This window comes from Anopheles coluzzii, chromosome 2 (genome assembly GCF_943734685.1).
Source record: "Anopheles coluzzii chromosome 2, AcolN3, whole genome shotgun sequence".
Lineage (NCBI taxonomy): Eukaryota > Metazoa > Arthropoda > Insecta > Diptera > Culicidae > Anopheles > Anopheles coluzzii.
Window position 1 is genome coordinate 41,673,502 of NC_064670.1, and position 19,958 is coordinate 41,693,459.

At 41.6% G+C, this 19,958-nt stretch overlaps 1 protein-coding gene across 1 annotated transcript in view; it reads right to left on the minus strand.

The window, feature by feature from the left end:
- Positions 1-18,412: 18,412 nt before the first annotated feature.
- Positions 18,413-19,958, minus strand: part of LOC125906854 (uncharacterized) — an 88,393-nt gene continuing 86,847 nt past the window's right edge. Inside the window, exon 2 of the mRNA XM_049607547.1 lies at positions 18,413-18,460. Within this exon, the coding sequence (XP_049463504.1) occupies positions 18,413-18,460 (48 nt within the window). The remainder of the gene's footprint in view (positions 18,461-19,958) is intronic.

Consider the following 19,958-nt stretch of genomic DNA (forward strand, 5'->3'; position numbering starts at 1 on the left):
TGTATTCTTTTTTATATTCATTTTGAGAAAAACTTGGTCCGGATTGAATAAAAGGAGTTGCTTAGCAATATTTACCTAGTGCGAAGTTTTGTTTTGTGATTTTACCTTTGTGTTTTTATAGAAATTTTAAAGAAATGAAAAAGTAAGGAAATTTACTACTCTAATTATATTTTTATCTACTAAGATTTCAGTGGAACCCCTCATAACGAGTACCCCTCATAACGAGTATAACGAGCAAATCTAAATGTTCTACAAATACCCATCTTAACGAGTAAAATCTCGCATAACGAGCAATTTCATTTGGATCAATGGATCTACCTGCTCATGAAGGCGAGTATTTCGATACTAAGAATTTATCACTTGATTACTGTTGGCACGTAAGGTTGCGATGCATATATTCCCTGTATACCTACACTTTTCTTAGCCTGGAACTAATTATTTCACTTTTCATACAAATTGTATGAAAAAGAGCCTCCCGCATTACATTTTTTTCGCATAACGAGTGAGTCATTGGAACGGAATAAACTCGTTATGAGGGGTTCCACTGTATTTGCCATAAGAATACATTAATTATGGAAAGGATTATTTTCCAACGAAATGTCCTTACTGGGTTTATGGTTACTGCAAGGCATACAACGCAGTATAACAGAATGATAATACATTTAGCGAGATATAATATGTGTGTATTAAAAAAGATAAATTCAGATACAAATTCCATCCGATAAAATAAATACTCATATTTTTCTTCGCTAACTTAAAGTTCGCATAGAAAAAATTACTCATTTACGTTAAAATTATATTCAATTGTTTTGAGGACATTCTACCATAATTCATTTTCACTGGCAAAGCGTTATACCATGTGCGAAAAAGTTATAACAGAATGCATTGTCCTGATCGAAAAAATATCCTTAAAGTATTGGATGCTACCATAATGTCCAAAATGGTCCTTTTACGGTCCTTGGAAAGGCTTGTGTAGAGATGATGCCTAAAATTAGCAGTCTGTGTTGAATTTAAATTCGTTTTGTTCTTTAAATAATTTTAAGGGCATAACATGACGGCTGGTTTACTGACGACGACCACCAGTCTTACAAGTCTTACACTCAAAATCATGGTATATCTCCATTAAAATTCATATAACACTAGGTCGCAATCACCGCATCACCTAATTATTGTAGTTGTGTGGTATCGCGATAAGTCTACAGGCAAATGTGTGTATTTAATCTATTTTATTGCTCTTAGTCAAGGTTGTTGCAACCTTGAAAGTTAAGCCCTATTGTTCCACTTTAACCTAATTAGCTATCAAGTGTGGCATGAACAAGCATCGGCTGCTGAAACCAGTCACACTGTACACCGCCAACGGCAATTAATTAGTTTTATGGTGCTGATCCGCAATGATCCGCAACATTATGCGACCAGAAGAAGAAGATGGGAACGTCCACAAACACTAATGCACAGTTTGTCCTGACACCATGCTGCGATTGGTGCATGTGCGTATCTGCCGGGAAGGTGAACATCGACTCTGGCGTCTAAGAGGGTTGGGTGGCTATAGCAAAGGTCGAACGGTTCGCCGAACATTAATCAATTATCTGCCAAACAGTGCACAACTATGTTACCCGCATGCCATAGTGAACATATAAAAAGAGATGCGAATCTGGGACTCTTATTCTCGTCCGATCTTTCTGTTTGTACCAAACAGAACAAAATTGGAATCGTAAAAAGCGGCGAATAGGACGAAGCGATAGGAAGAATTTGCTGAAGGCTTGAAAGAATTTGTTGCACTTTTTGCATTCTTAGGTAAGATTAGAAACATTATGCTGAACATATGATGCTGATTGGCATAACTGTATGCTATGCTCTGAGTTTTGTTTGTTATAGGTTTTTTTTTCTTAAAGTTCATTAGGAAACAAAAAAAAATCTTAGGTACTGTAGAAGACGGGTAAATAACTGAAAACGGTAGCCAATTCTAAGGTCCTTTTGGAATTCTATGCAGCTGAGATTGCATGCGATCTCAAAAAAAAAAAAACAAACGCACACACACACATAGCAATTAGGAAGAAGCAGAAGAAGGGAGGGGGGTGGGGGTCGTCCGATCATTCCTCCTCGAGAGAGAGGTCAAGTAGTGGCAAATTTGGAAAACGAAGGTGGATTAACACTTTAGACGGGAAGCTAGAAGGTTGAATTGACATTAACACGGTGTAAAGATTAAAAATCGAGTTTCTTGCTCAATAAGTGTAGTTTAGTTCAGGAGTTCTTCTTATGTTGGATATTTCTAAATGCGTTACTTATTATATAGATCTTAAAAAATATGTATAGATCGAAAAAACAAAATTTATAACATAATTCAACCAATGATATCATTCTCATTATAAATGCAACAGTTTCAGATTAATGATACATAATGTTTAAACTTAAGAAAAATACTCAATATTATCAGACAACACATTCTGGGGTATTTTTGTCAGGAACAAATATTAGGGTTTTTTTCCTGAAAACTCTAGCTGTAATAAGTAAGCTGTAAAAGCTAAAAGTATAGAAACAGAGACAAATAAAATGAGAAGATCATTACAAATAAAAATAATGAACAATAATGATAATACCAATTGAATGAAGTATATAACTAATATATCAATCAAGAAGTAAATTCATGATACCATTGACAAAAATGACAAATATAAAAATAAAACAAGATACAAAATCCTCATTATGTTTTATATACTTATACATCTCTTTACACGCACACCTGTTGATATTCAAAAAAGCTAAGGATGACTGAAAAATGACGAAAAATCAACTGAAGAAGGCTGTTTTAAACCATTACCTAATTTAGGAATAAAGTTAATTTCATTAGATGACAGTTTTGTGTCAAATAACTGGAAAAGATCGCTACTACGATCATACCACTAAAACGCGACACTGAGCTTCCTGGTGGTCGTTTCTTAGGATCGCTTTTACAATCTTTTCGGCTAAATTTATGAAACCCACCAACCATTACTTTTCACCACCGCCCAGAGATTGTGTGACTTTGGACAGCTTTACTACCGTTCATATCCTTAGGGCTGGCTCCTGGTTTACTCCTTTCTCCTGCGTCTACCATAACCGGTGCACTTCTAGCCTTCGTCCACCTGCAGTTTGTTTGTTTCCGCGAGCGCGCGTCTGTGTGTGGGTTTCAGTTCCGCTGCGCGACCGGAAGAAAGTGGTACGAGAAGGAGCCCAACTCTCGCTCGACTTGCTGCTTCCGCATTTTCCACACCGTTCCACATCGATTGAACAGCTGGTTTGCGCTGGTAGCATCCGGTTGGAGCGGGAAGGAAGGCAAACGTTGAGTTTCTTCGCTCACTCTGGAAGTCATGTCATCTTTACCGTCGCTTAACCGCGCTGGTACGGTGCGAAACGGTAAGTTTTCTGTTGCGAAACTCTCCACCATTGCCGCGTTTTCGCCACCACAACGCGCAAGTTTACGCCACCAAAAGTGCATACCCGTGGCAACGTCTCCCTGCACTGCGAAGCAATCGGGCAGTGTTTGAAGCTTCCATCGTTTTAAGTTACGGTTTTCCCGACACCTCGGTGGCTGTGGACCACACTGAACAGGGCTTTGAGGAAAATACAACAAAGCGAACAAATCACACAGAGAGAGAGAGAGAGAGAGAGAGAGAGAGAGAGAGAGAGAGAGAGAGAGAGAGAAAGAGAACCAACGAGAAACAAGCGTGGATAAGCGTCACTGTAAATGGGTCCCGGTCAGTAGCAGCAGTGCAAATCGAATCGCAGCACAATCCGGCAGCCCCAAAAACTGGCACCGGGGGGGAGGAGGGCACACAGGAAGGAAGGTGGCAAAATCCGCCAATGCAATGCAAAATATGGTGTCGGATTTTAATGGATTTGTTTGTTCTGGAGCGGAAATGAAAATTGCTATTCTTGTTGGCGTTCCCCGGCGAGGTGGGAAGAGAGGTGAGAAAGGCGAGTGGCGAACGAACACGACGATGGCGCACTTAAACCTGAACGCCCTACAAAAATCCGGCTGATGTTTCGGTTCCCTCGGTGCAGATGGCAGGTGCATTTGCCGGGTTTGTACGCAAGGTGTGCATTAGTCCCGGGGCCGCCGAACGTGACGCTGCATAAGCCCGGGGAAGGAAAATGGTGAAACAAAAATGGTCCTAAAACGGACAGCAAACGGACGGCAAAGCTGTGGCAAAGTGGGCAGAGTAGAAGAAGAAAAACATAAATCTGTACTCGACGCTGGAGCTGAAGGGAAACACAAGCACACACACCCACACAGGGGAGGTCGGAAAAGCTGGTCATACACAGCTGGACGGAGCTGAATGTTGGGCAGTGCCGGAGGTGATGTTTATGGAAGGATGGGGCAGTGGCCATCGGGAAAAGCGGAACCACGCGCACACCTTATCTACCGCGATACCGATCTTCGTACGTACGTGATCACCAAACCGATAAGCATCGAGGACGGCAAATTGGAAAGCCTGTGCCAGTGCTGGTGGGTGTGCTGGAAATGAAAAGGAATTAGGACGAACGAGCGAGAGAGAGAGAGAGAGAGAGAGAGAGAGAGAGAGAGAGAGAGAGAGACAGAGAGAGAGAGAAACCCGACACACACACACAAAAACTTTTAAAAATACACGGATTAGAGTACAGCCGGGACACAGGGAAAAAGCAGACGGACTTAATTAACCAAATGGCTTCGGGATACCGTACGAAAGGGAGACTGTCCTCACAAAACGAACTGTTTTGGCGTATTTGTATCGGGAGTTTCGTTTGTTCCTTGCGCTGTCATACGAAGTGGACGTGGTACTACAAATGGAACACATATTTGCTGTGTGGCCCGTACCCCACAGACACACTTACACACGCAGGGCACGAATCTGGTGGTAAAGCCCTCTACGGCACCCGTCCGGAGCATTATTTACATTGATTGAAAATGTCGTGAGAAGATGGGTGAGTGTATTTCCTGTGTGTGCTTGGTTCTGTTTAAAAAGGTCAAGGCATATGCGGCTTAATGGAAAAGCGTCGTGGCATGTCGCTTTATTTGAGAGAATTGGTTTTAAAAAGTGATCAAATAATGTGGGATGTTTTGAAATATTTGGTAAAATACTATTCTGTTCATATCATTTTATACATACTGATTATTTTTCCGGAATTTTGTTTTAGATATTTACTTCTGTGTCTCTAATATGGTTCGGAAAATCTGAATAACTATCAATAAGTGATCATGGGCAAAAAATGTATGTATTATTATAAACATAACGAAGTGTAGTAAGCTTTATAAATGATTCTCCGCAGATGAAATAAAATGTGAAATAACTGAATTGTTAAATTAATAAATAAATAACTTTATTAAATCATGCGAACAAAGGTTTTCTAAAACGAACGAGGAAAATCCTAGAATAATAAGTAAGATTTTGTATTTCGTATTGTTTTTTGTATATAAAAAAATGAATGCAAATGGATATCCAATATGATTTACCAGATTGTTAAAAACATCGTCTCAATGTTATAACAATGCTAAATTAAATTATTAAAGATTCCAACATTTTTAAAATTGGAATTGGAAAATTGGATTAAATAAAAACATGTGAAATACATGGTTTAAAATTCCCTTTGAAGAAATTCGTTCCTCATATTTTGTATTTTTATTTATTAGTTGAATTGGCCAGATTACAGGGCTGTGCAACAAAATTACTAAGGTCCTCTTTACTCTACAGAGTGCGTCGAAATTAATCAGAGTACGTCGAATTCGAACCCAATTGAAATGAGGTATTTACACCGTTTTCAAGCCCAAGTAAGCAATGTTAAGGTACTTTTGAACATTAATATCCAGTTACGATTGAACAATGTTCAGAAAGGTATCAGAAATTCAATTGGCCATAAAAATGTTTACTTATAGTTGAATAATGTTCAAAAGCACCTTAACATTGTTTACTTGGGCTAGAAAATGGTGTATGACGACCCCTTAAAAGACTTAAAACCAAAACCGAACCTATACTGGTCCTAACACCAATACATCAGCTATTCTGGTTCAAAACGGCACATGACCGAATGTCGGTCTTGAACTTGATACTAAACCTATATCAGTCCAGGAATCGATCATGAACCCATACTGGTTCTGGAACCAATACTGATCATACCGGTCCATGAACTGAACGCATGTTTGCCTTGGAACAAATTAAGATTTCATTATGATCTTGGATCTGTTCATTAACTCATATTGACCCTGGCACTGATTATGAACCCATACCTATCCTGGAACCGATCATAAACCTGTAGCTACCCTGGAACCTATCATAAACACATACCTGTGCTCGAACTCATCATGAACCTGTCCTGGAACCTATCATGAATCCATACCGGTCCTGGAACCTATCATGAACCCATACTGGTCTTGGAGCCAATCTTGAACTCATACTGGTCCTGGAATCGACCATGAACCCATAACGGCCTTGGAACCTTTCATCAGAACCTATCAACTTATATCTGTCCTGAAACCTATTATGAAGCCATACCTTTCCTGGAACGGCTCATGGACTCATACCTGCCCTGGATTCTGACATGTACTCATACCAGTGCGGTCCTAGAGCTGATACTGAATCCATGCCGGACTTGGAACTGATTCTGAACCCATACCGGTCCTGGAATCTGTCATGAACTTATACTGATCCAGAAATAGCTCCCGATTTCATATTCAAATTTTAGGAACAGTAGCTGGAACTGTTCCGGATTCGGAGTTGAAACGCTATTGAGACCTGGTCAGTGTCTGGAACTGATACAATTCTTGTTCCAATCAACAAACTACACCCAGTATAAAACGTGCAGCGTAGGAAAGATCGTAGGAATTGAGCGTAGGAATTAGCGTAAGATTTGGCGTTCGAATTGGCGTACGAATTAGCGTAGGAATTAGCGTAGGGATTAGCGTAGGAATTGACGTAGGAATTAGCGTAGGAAATAGCGTAGGACATTTAGTAGAATTTTTATAGTGATTACTTTAAATTATTTTATTATGTGTTCGCTGAGGAATCCACTCAGGTGCTATTAAGTCCAATTTTCTTATATGAATTGACTCATGTTCATGGTTCACTTTAGGCGTGCGTGTCTCGAATCTATCAAGACTTCAAACTTTTTTTATACATTAATTCATATTAAAAACATTTTTCAGAATTGTTAAATTTAAAAGGTAAAACCAAATTTTAACACGATCAACATCACGTTGATAATTGCAGTTGATATTATGCACAGCAAACTTTAACCAGCCGTCTAAGACATTTAGGTCGATGTTTCTGAAGAGCTTCTGCCTGCTTTACGTCACGCTTAGCAATGAATAAAACTGTATTGTCAGCGAATCAATTGATTTCACAAGCCCGCAACATTTTTTCATGTCGTTAATGTACAAAATTAACAAAATCGGCCTCAAGACACTTCCCCGCGGAACTTCAAGTGTGTTTTCCAGTGGATTTGATACGCTATTCATAAAGGATGTCGTTTGTGTTCTTCCCTCAAGATAATTATCTTGAGCGAACCATTGTGCTTCAACTCCTTCGATGCCGTTTTTTTAAAGATTCCAGTAATAAAGGTTAAAGATTAAGTTAAAAATGCACGTTTATGCAAAGCACTCTAAAAATACTGCCAAAATTTCGTGGTTTTGCTCTACAAAACTTTTCCATTTTGTTTAGAGTAGAGTAGAAGTCGTTTCACAGGAATGACCCTCTCTTGATTCAGATTGCTCAGGATGTAATACATCATATGTACTAATGTGATTTTGAACTACTCACTCTAATGTGTTTTCGAAAGTGTGAAGAATGTTGTTGGGACCAAATTCCTCTGCATTAATCACCAAAGCATGCACCAGCCACTTTTGAAATCGTAATAACTTTAGACCTTAGGAAACACACCATTGACTAATGATTCCTTTGTTATGGATACTAATTCAAATTAAACTTTAAAAGTTTAACTTTAACTTTAGTTTAAGTACTGTTTACAGTAATTGTTTCACTATTGGTAAATAAAATCGTAGTCGGATTATTCTTCCTAGATCTTAAATAGTTCTTAGATTACTTTCACATTGGTAGGGCAGTGTATAGCAAAAAGATAGAAACTAATGAAGCTATTCAATCACACTCAAAAAAAAAAAAAAAGAGCAATCATACTCCACACTGCATCCATCAACGGGAAGAAAGAAAAATCAACTGATGCATTCGTTTTTTACTAGCCTGTTTTTTCCTACATCATCAGCATCGGTCTCAGCCGTCGGACGATGTGCTGAGCTGTGAATAGAAAAGCAAACATTTTGCTTCTGTAATCAATTGACCTCGGACCGTACGGACAAATCCCGACCCGCTCCATTGTAAGCTTGCAATGTGACAATCAACGGATGCACAACGAAGCGTTCGCTTTCGTTCGCTTACGTTTAACAAACAGATCAACAGACTTGTGGAGAGTTTCATGCGCTAAGGGTTATGCATTGAAACCGTCTATCCTGATCCATGTGTTGACGGATTATTCAAAAGTTCAGTAATGGCAGTTGGGCTAAAACGATACGAAACCTGGTGACAGACCGCGTTTTGGTCAGATTGAACCTAAAAAAACGATAGCAAGGGACTGTTCACACATGAAGATTGTGCTTCAAACGACCACTTTTCCCAAGAAGCAGCCCCAACTGTGGAAGTGCTTTTTTTCTTGGAACGCCTCTGGTCTTCTGTCCCACACTCAGGACGACCATAATGGTATCTTACGTGCTTGATGTACGACCACTGCAGGACAGATCTGTCACCTTGTGAAAACAACGCACGAGCCAGACCATCGCTCGCATGCGATTACAGGTACAGGGAGCATCCGGCGGCTTTTGTTCCATCTCGTCAGGCTCGAGCAGCTCGAGCTGCTTGAACTCATGCTTTTATTGGCACTAAATTGGGCGCAGAAGTGATTGCAGCTTTTTCAAGCCGGTTTTCTCCCCACAGAAGTATTCAGAACTCCGAAACGATAGAAGGTGTGGGGCAGACTTTTAGCGCAACTGCACTTATTAGGGCCAATAAATAAAAGCTTCACTGCCCATCCCACCAGCAGACGTTCATCTCACACAAAAAAAGCATTTCTGTATGCTCGGTTCGAAGCAAAGTAAGAGTGCAGAAACAAAACACTGGGTGGGACTAATTTTGCTACGCAAATAAATTCACACTTTGTACGATCGGTCTCGGGAAGAAAATTCTCGCAACTCTCTCTCGAAAGGTCGATGGAAAACGCGCCAAGATGGAAGAGAATGTGTAAACCTGCTCACACTTCTCGTGCTCGTCCCATCCTCCTTGTACCTCGGATCGTCCGAGCGCTCTCAACTGCGAATCGAGCAAATGTGTCCTTCGGGAAAAATAATATGTTTGTTTATACCGGCACCCGGGAGGTGGGACGGGAACGAAAGCATATTTGCCACATATATGCACCATCACCACCAGCACCATCCCGAGTAGCGAAGCACATGGAAATTTTTCTTCTTCCCCTTGGTTGTTCCACTTGGTTTATTGTGAGCCGTTTGTTTTTCCCTCCCGAATGAATGGTCGCCTCGGCTAATGTTGTTCATCGAGCATAACTTGGCCGAATGCTTTACTGCATCCGTGGGAGCAACCAACACACACCCACACACACACACACACACATGCAAACGCAAACCCCCGTTTCGCAAACAGGAGCACGGGTGTGAAGCTAATGCTGTGCTTTTATGTGTATGTGTGGGTATGTGTCGGTAGCGGCGAGTGGTGCTGACGCTCCGCTGGCTGGCCACTAACGCTACAGTGGGTACGCTTAATGTGATAGCTTTAATATCACATTCCTTGGCTGTGGCGAGGAATAGAGGTTTTGGGACGATTGTTTTTCACGCTTCGCCGGTTGACAAATTATGGCTGGGGGAGAATAGATTTACGACCTAGCTGGGCGAGTCGACTGCACCGGTGGTAATTGCACTAGCAATGGGGCAGGTTAGCAGCCAAAGCCACCGGCAGATATTTATGAGTATTGGAGGCCTATTAAACCTACCACGCAGTACCACGGTGTACATGTGTTTAAATTACCAACGATCCTTTAGTTGAGCGATAATCTATTAGCTCTATAAAAATAAGTTAGGAGCTTACGGAAAGGGGTGTTGCATTGGGCGGCCCTCGCGCAAAGTTTTAACATTTGAAACATTTAACTACACGCGTTGCTTTGTGAAACCCCAATTACAAGCACTCCACGATATACGCCATGCTGGATATACGCGATATTCTAAATTTGACTGTTATTTGAGCAAATTGTACTGATTTGACACATCAATGGTCAACTGCAAAATGATGTCCTTTTGATGTCCTTGAATTTCAAAAACCATTTGAAAAGGTACAGTTGGAATAAGATGAAATTACTAAATTAGTGGCTTAAATCAGTGGTCTCTAACCTGTTGTCCGTGGCGTTAACAGACGTGGTCTTCGAAAGATTTTTTTTTAAAGAGAAGCTTATGTGTATGTATTATACATATCGTGCATTTTTGTCCCTACTTTCAAGATTAAATTTTCAACAGGCATGTCTAGAAAAAAAAAAATTAAGACATATTTTTGATCAAAAACATTTAATTAAGTTTTAAAAATGTGTGCCTTCAAGGATGTGGGCCGCGGCAAATGTATTTTCAAAGCCAAGTGGACCGCGATCCTAAAAAGGTTGGGGAGCACTGGCTTAAATCTATCACTTGAAGCAAAATTATACAAAAATTAGCAATAATTTGTATTGTACTTAATAGTAAGACGGTAGTCCAATGTCATTAAAAGAGCTTTTATCAACGTCGTAAAATATGCCTAATGGAAATTATCTACAGTGAAACATCCCTCATTAATTATTGAATGGTGCTATGAATTTCCTCTATGAACAGAAATCTACAACAGAAACAGAAACAATTCTGCCTGCAGGTTTATCAATGGGGCCCTTCGCGATACGACATAAGTATATTCATATATATTCATATTCATATTCATATTTATTTGTCTACCTTTTGGTTACACAAATACTTAAATTATACTTATTACCTATGTTCCTAACCTAACAAAAATTAACACAAATTATCAAAAATTTGAGAAAAATTTTTTTTTTAGAAAATTAGAATCTAAAATTTAAAAATTAAAAATTAAGGCAGCACGGGATTATGGAGGGTTCTGATGCGGGATCGGAAAGAAGATAAGGGAAAGTTGAAATCAAACATAGAATATACACAATTAAATCGACGAATTGCACGAAGAAGGGGGTCATTACGGCCCACTGCAGTTCGGCGGGAAGGGATCACTAGGGGAGGGCGGTTTCGAAGAACACGGTTAGGGGCGTAGAAAGGGATAGAAGAAAGAAGGGAAGGAGAATCAATATTACCAAGGAGTAATGCGGCAATAAAGGTGGATTGGGCATGGGAACGGCGGTTTTCCAATAGTTCCAGGCCAAGCTGCCGACACCTGCCCTCGTAAGGAGGTATGGGGGAGGACAATCTACCCAGGATTTTACATATAGCAAACCTGGTGAACGATCGCTGCACCCGCTCGATACGTTCCACGTGGGTTCGAGCTGTAGGGGACCAGACTACTGAGCAGTACTCCAAAATCGATCTGACCAGAGAGCAGAACAGAGTCTTCAGGCACATTGGGTCGGAGAAATCGCAAGCAATTTTCTTTAGGAGACCCAATGTTTTCCGCGCCTGATTGACAACTGAGTCAATGTGGTGGCTGAAGGTGAGGCCTCTGTCAAGCAAGACACCGAGGTCTTTTACGACACAAACACGATTGACTTGTACAGAATTTAGGACGTACGAGTAAGTGATTGGAGACTGCGAACGACTAAACGAAATGACGTTACACTTATCAGGACATAATGTGAGGGATTTACTAGAACACCAAGACGAAAAACGATCAAGAATATTTTGTAGGGAAATGCAATCACTAGGAGACGAAACTGGGAGAAAGATTTTGAGGTCGTCTGCATAGCAGAGGAAACACTCAGGAGGGAGGGTGGTACGGACATCATTAATAAAAATTATGAACAGCAAAGGACTTAGAACACTACCTTGCGGTACGCCTACACTACATGAAAAGGGAGTCGAAAACATATCATTAAATTTAACACTATAGGAACGATCACATAGAATAGAACGTAACCAAGATACAAAAAGATTATTGACGTCAAGTTGTGAAATTTTATTTAGAAGTAAGGAATGAGGAATACGATCAAATGCAGATTTGAAGTCAGTATAAATAGTATCAACTTGTTTTACTGACTCTAACTGGGATGATACGAAAGAGGCGAAGGACATAAGGTTAGTTGCTGTAGAACGGTTAGGAAAAAAGCCATGTTGCTGAGGGATAATAGTAGAAGAGGTGAGTTTAAACACATAGGTATGGATAATATGCTCAAATACCTTGGTTATTGCGCATTGTATTGAGATGCCACGGTAATTGGAAATGACAGACGGGTTACCTTTTTTGTGAATGGGAACTAGCCATGCTCGCTTCCACAACAAAGGGAATGAAGACGAGGACAAAGATAGGTTAAACAATTTTACCAATAGAGGGACGAATACAAAAGGTGACTTTTTTAAAACCGAGGCTGGTATTTTATAACCAAATTTGAATATCACTTTTTGACAGGATGGGTGAAAACTTTTGTTCAAACAAGCTGTCTGGAGGCTTGTCGAATACACAAAACACTTATAAAATATTAATTCAGAAACAGAAGCGATAAAAATCAGCTTTCTAAATTCATACACCTTAAGATAAGCCCATCTGTATATTATACCCACTTAGATAGCTACTCGAAAACTGCTGTACAATGCAAACAGCTGACAGGCTGAAATTTCAGCCTACGACCTTAAAACGGAAAGGGCCCCAATTACAGAATAGTCAGTTCTATTACCCGTAGCAGTTCTGCTATGCTTTTTAAAACTCTCAAGTTCTACTCAACGTCAACATACTATCGTTATTTGTATTCTTATTTATTTATTCATTTTTTTATTTATTAAACTCCCCCTCCCCCTCAATCCCCTTGGAACACACTTCGATTCAATGCGTAATCCTTACACCGTAAAGTGCTGCCGATAAAAATATCGTCACAGATCCCTCACCGTTATCAAAGATATCTCACGTGATGTCAGTGAAAGTAAAGCCCTTGAAAACAAACGCTGCTACAGTGCGCCCCAATGGGGATTCCCATTACAGTGAGGATTAAAGAACGCAAGTAATTAATGATACTGTTAACACGCTTACAGAAATACATTTAACCGTCAGCGATGCCGACAAAGCAACGCCAGATTACGTCGGAGCTGCCGCTTATCCCGTTGCCGTCGTGCGGGCTTCGGTGCTGATATTATTTACATTTTCCCATGCCCACATTCCCACGCTTAATCCATCGATTGTGTCAATCGTTAATTTACTAATGTACGGTTCCGGCAACAGCTGAAATTATAATCCCCTGCGAACGCAGCGAATGCAGCCAAAGCAGTAGTTCGTACTGTTTGAGCAGAGCAAAAAAGCGTAAAGCGTAAAGCGAATGTAATTTCAGGCACTGGAAGCCTTTTTTTCCAATTTCAATCCGATGTAAATTGGCAAAGAAAATGGAAAATATACTGGAATGCCGCGGAAAAGCGTTCAGAGGTAGGCAGAAGAAGAAGAAGAAAAAAAAAACGCTGCCCCGGTTAAAGCAAACCGAACGTTTGATTCCATTACAACGCCTTCCGGTCGGGATGCAGACGGTGCTGCGTCATTATACTGGTACACGGTGTATTTTTCCAATCGCTTGGAATGTGGCTCAGTGCGTGCTTCTTCCGCATCCACTCGCACTCGCTCGCCACCTCAACGAGTTGATTCGTTTGTTTGTGTTGCATTTGCACCGTTTGCTTGCACTTCCGCCTGCCGAACATCGGCACTAAGCTAACTGGCTTGTAATTGAGTTCCCGCTTTACCGCATCGGTCTGACGCCCGGCACTATCCGGGCAGATTTGTAGCCAGTCCGGCAGTCGGTCTTTTTAGTACCTTGCGGTTAGCTGAGAATGATGGCAAGCAGTTACGGTGGCTGTTTGGCAGTGTGGTTGAAATCTGATCCACGATTGTAAAGTTTTCGTACCTTCGTTTGAAAAGTGTTTTCTTTTTTTTTCGTTTTTTTTTGCAATCTGTTTGGAGTTTGGTTTTCGGTAGAAATTTGAACCAAAAAAAAAACTCCGTAGAGCATTGTTCCATTCCACCACAAACCAGCAGGATGTTAGTTGGAAGGATAAAGCTTGTCTAGCGCCTGGCAAGTCGGCCGGACAAGACACCCGGCGGGGAATGTAGATTGAATGGATAGAGTTGCCGGAGGCCAATCAACAGTCGACCATCAACGGTTTGAACATAAGCTTGGACGAAGGGTGCGTCAGGGCCACTTGCCAGATGAAAGTGGCATACCGTGGGTACGGAGTAACCGTGTTGGATGGTTTACATGCGAGAGTTGTTTACACGTTGCCTAAAGCGAGCACATGGGTTTCGGTGAATGATCGTGTTGTTTCGATGTAATACAGCTGATACCTTTGACGTTTTCTGGTCTAGTTGGCAATTGTCTATATGTTGTAAAGCGTAATTTATTAACAAAGACTACATGTGCACATTCTGCAACGAAAGGAGCAATATTTCATTTTTATTACTGCGAAACACCGATGCTGGATTCGAAAATGTGTATAAATGAGCTCTCTTAATTACCATGTAGTGAGGAGTTTAACTTAATTTCATGTCATGGGTTCAAACCCCAACTGGCAACGGTTGATGTGCCAAAGAAGAAGGAAAAGGGAAGAGTTTTGTTTCATAGTTACAAAGTCCCAGGTTATGCTCCCACAGCACAATAAAGCTGTGTACTGTGGTCAAAGTTAATCAATTGCATTGTTCCATTCCATTGTTGTAAGGTACGACCGCAGAATCCGATATAGGTCTATAGACAAGGTAAATAGGCCTTTCTTGAACGCGGTAAACTGCTTCCGCAAAGAGTGCTATTTGCGAGAAGAAGAGAAATGAGAGCGACAACACGAGAGAGTGTGAGAGATAGAAAGAGAGAGAGTGGAGGAAAGGTCAGTAGCAAAAAGGAAGTCGAACAATACGGAAGCAAATAAAACTAATTTTTTATGCGATCTTATCAAAAGTGCATGTAAAAAAGGTTTTGCCAAAAGATTTACTTTCCGAATCGTAGCGCTACTCAACAATAAAAAATTAGTTTGTTACTACAATACTAAAAGTGATCGTGAATCTCTACCTGCATCGAGTGCTTGTTCTGCCAGACGATGGAACGCAAAACGGAGCACGACGAAGAGGCTGGACCGTCACGGGAATCGAAGCCGACGATGCAGCGTATTCCCGAAAGTAAGAACGAGACCGGCGACGTTGTGGATGCCGTATTGGCCGTTGCAGCGAGAGTGGAGATGATCGAGAAAGGAGAATCGGCGCAGCAGACGCACACCACTAAGCAGACACGTGGTGCGCAGCAATTGAAGCTAAACGGTGAGAAAAGAAGTAAAACGAAATCGAGCAAGGAGAAAAGCATCAATGCGCTTGTAGCCAAATACGACGCAGAGATGCGAGAGAAAGATAACGAGATTGAGAATTTGCGTTTGAAGGTTTCCAAATTGAAACGCAATCAACGTCGTCCCGTTGATAACCCTTGCGTGACAAGTCGTAGTGCAACAAAGGAGATGGATGAGGATGAGCGCAGCACGGCGAGTGAGGATTTATCTAGCGGTGATCGTGAGCTCGTTGAAAGTGATGTGGAAACGGAGGTTGAAGAAAAACCCCTTACGCGTCGTCAAGAGTCGGCACGTAAACGTTTATCGATGCCATTACCCCCGTTTAGTGGTGCCCCCGAGGATTGGCCGGCGTTTATCAGCTGTTTCGAGGACACGACAAAAGCATGTGGCTTTTCTAACCTCGAAAACTTACAACGATTGAGACAAAGCCTAAGTGGAGATGCATTGGAAGCGGTAAATGGAACGTTGATGCTCGCGGATGCTGTTCCGGACATGATAAAGGAGCTGCGAAATTTATTTGGGAAACCTCGTCGTATCCTGAAGGCGCTGTTACGCAAGGTTCGAGCTGTACCTGCTCCGGATGCTGATCGACTGGAGACGTTTATAAATTTCGGACTCGCAGTAAAACAATTGGTCGGACACATCGTGGGTGCGAAGCTGACGGAGCATTTAAGCAATCCTTTGCTCGTCGAAGAGCTGGAGGAGAAGCTCCCTCCAGGTTACCAGTTGGATTGGGTAAGATATAAACGGCATAGGCGTGGAAAATCTCTACAAGTGTTTTCAAGCTACCTGACTGCCCTTACGGAGGATATCACGGAAGTGAAGGATTTCGGAAGCTACAAGACCAACAGAGGAAATTTCCGTTCCGGGACCCGTGCAAACCTAAATCATCATGCGATCGAAAACAGGGACGTCAAAAAGTGCTACGTTTGCAACAGCATTTCGCACAAGGTGAGAGAATGTAACGAATTTAAGAATCTTTCAGTACTAAGCCGGCTGGACTACGTAAGGAAAAATTCGTTATGCGAGAACTGTCTGAACAATCACGGAAGAGCTGTGTGTCGGTTTAGGCGTGCATGCGGGTTTGAGGGATGCAACGATCACCACCATCCTTTGCTGCATCAGACGTCTACCCTAGTGGAAGCTGCGTGCAACGCACATCGTGGAAAATATCCTTCCACGGTTTTTCGAACGATGCCAGTTACGTTATCGGCGGGTGATCGTACTTATGATACGGTGGCCTTTCTGGACGAAGGGGCTTCGGGAACATTTGTTGAGGATGAAGTTGCCGATGCGCTTGGCATTCAAGGCGTAAATGAGCCGCTAGTGATGAGCTGGAGTGCAGACGTCGAACGACGGGAAGATAAGTCAAGGAAAATCGATGTCGTTTTATCCACAAGAGGATCATCAGAGAGCTTTCTGCTAAAGGGAGCACGAACCGTGGAAAAGCTTGTGCTTCCTTCTCAAAGAGAGTCCTATCGTTATCTACAGCAGCAATACCCACACCTGAAAGGTGTGCCAATTGAAGAGGCGGCAAATGAGCCCGTGAGGATACTGCTAGGACTGGACAACCTGCATTTATTCGCCCCGATGGAGTCGAAAATTGGCAAGCCAGGAGAGCCAATCGCCGTGAAAAGCAAGATCGGTTGGTCAATTTATGGCCCGAAGAGTACGGTAAGCAATATACCAAATGAACGCATTAATTACCATACTATCGTTCCAGTTACCAACGAAGAGCTGTATGACGTTTTAAGAATGCAATACACTTTAGAAAATTCTGACGTTCTTGGAGCCAAGCTGCCAGTAGCTAAAGAAGATCGCAGAGCGAACGATATCTTGCAAGCGACCACGGTGCGTATAGGTGACAGATTTGAGACGGGACTCCTTTGGAAATCAGATGAACGAAAGTTTCCTGACAGTTTCCAAATGGCAAAAGGGCGTTTAGATGGTTTGAAACGAAAAATGGCGAAGGACAAGGAACTGGAAGAAGCCATACATAAGATGATAGAAGAGTATGAATTAAAGAATTATGCTCATAAGGTGACTAAAAAAGAGTTAGATGAAACGGACCCTGCTTCAGTATGGTATCTCCCACTTAATGTGGTAAAAAATCCAAACAAACCAGGAAAACTCAGATTAGTTTGGGATGCAGCTGCAACCGTTAGAGGTGTGTCTTTGAACACGGAATTGCTAAAGGGCCCTGATATGCTTTGCTCGCTGCCATCGGTTATATGTCCCTTCAGAGAAGGTCCAATTGGATTTGGTGGAGATATCAAAGAGATGTACCACCAAATTGCAATTAGAAAGGAAGATAAACAAGCTCAAAGATTCTTGTTCCCTGACCCAGAAAATGAGAAACCAATAACATACGTTATGGATGTTGCCACCTTCGGATCAACATGCTCGCCATGTTCGGCACAGTTTGTAAAAAATAAGAATGCCGACGAGTATAGTGAGACATATCCTGAAGCTTGCGATGCAATAAAGAACCGACACTACGTTGATGACTATTATGATAGTGCGGATTCAATAGAACAAGCAGTACGATTGGCAAAGCAAGTAACATATGTACACTCAAAAGGTGGTTTCCATATACGAAATTGGGTCAGTAATGGAAAAGGATTTAGCGAGGACATGGGAGAACAAAATCCTGCGCTATCAATCCAATTTAAAGAGAAATGTTCAGAGCGTATTACGAAAGTTGATCGAGTTCTGGGCATAATGTGGAATGTAAAGGATGACACATTTCAATTCGCACCACCTTCTAAAGCTTATGAAAATGATCACCCTTCGAAGAGAATAGTTGTCAGTTGCGTGATGTCGCTGTTTGATCCAATGGGATACCTGACACCATTCACAGTGTTAGGAAAAATGCTCGTTCAAGAGTTATGGAGAACTGGATGCGATTGGGATGAACCCATCGACTATTCGACGCTAAAAAATTGGGAAAATTGGAGACAATTGATGCCAAAAATCGAAGCGATTAAAATCCCGCGAGCATATTTTGGTGGGTTTTCTACAAAACAGATCAAAGAGCTTCAATTGCATGTGTTTGTGGATGCTAGTCAATCTGCATATGGGTGTGTAGCGTACTTCAGAGCCGTGTTCTTTGATAGCATCCAGTGTGCTTTGGTGATGAGCAAATCAAAGGTAGCACCTATCAAAGAACGTACGATTCCACAGTTAGAGCTATGCGCAGCAGTTCTAGGCGCAAGGTTAGTGAACACAGTAAAGAAAATGCATAGATTGGCAATTACGAAGCAATTTCTCTGGTGCGATTCTCGTACCGTATTATCGTGGATACGATCCGACCAACATCGATACAAACCCTTTGTTGCTTTCCGGATTGGTGAAATCTTGGAAACGTCGAGTGTGATGGATTGGCGCTGGACTCCTTCGAATGAAAATGTAGCAGATAAACTGACGAAACGTTGTAAAGAATGGTGTTTCGATCCGGAAGCAGTATGGCTCAAAGGACCTGCATTTTTATACAAAAATGAATTAGAATGGCCAAATCAACCAAGTATTGGCGCAAACACTGAAGAAGGATTACGCGCAATTCACCTGTACCATGAGGTAGATCTCCAGAAACCCCTCATTGATGTGACACGTATTTCAAAATGGACTATACTAATTCGCACTATGGCATGTGTGATTAGATTTATATCCAATTGTAAACGTAGACGAGATGGGAAAGAGCTAGAAACATTTAAAGCGACCAAACTACAGCGGAAGAAAATAATCACGGCAAATTGGAAAAAAATAAACGTTCCTTTAACTAAAGAAGAGCATTATAAAGCAGAGTGTATTCTCTTAAAAATGGCTCAGGCGGAATGTTTCGGAGATGAACTAAAGGTATTGAGACATAACATGAATTTGTCAGCAGAAGAGTGGATTCCTCTTGAGAAGTCGAGCATGTTATATCGCCTAACACCATTGATCGACGGCGATGGAATTATTCGCATGGAAGGGCGCACCATTAATGAAGAAGTACTTCCTTTTGATTTAAGATTTCCAATCATTCTGCACAGGCACCACTCCATCACCGGAAAAATCATTCAGTGGTACCATGAAAAGCATGGACATGCTTTTCGAGAGGCAGTGAAAAACGATCTTAAGCAACGTTACTTCATTATAAATATGAATGCAGCAGTGAGAAAAACCGTAAGCGGTTGCGTTTGGTGTAAAGTCAAGCGAAGTCGGCCGGCAGTTCCCAGAATGGCACCATTACCTCCTGAAAGGATCAGCAACACGCAACGCCCATTCAGCAGTGTCGGAATCGATTATTTCGGCCCAATCGAGGTGACGGTAGGTCGCAGTCGTCAAAAAAGGTGGATTGTCCTCTTCACATGTCTTGTAGTACGTGCGGTGCACTTAGAAGTAGCCTACGATTTGAGTGCATCGTCATGTTTAATGGCTATTAGAAGATTTA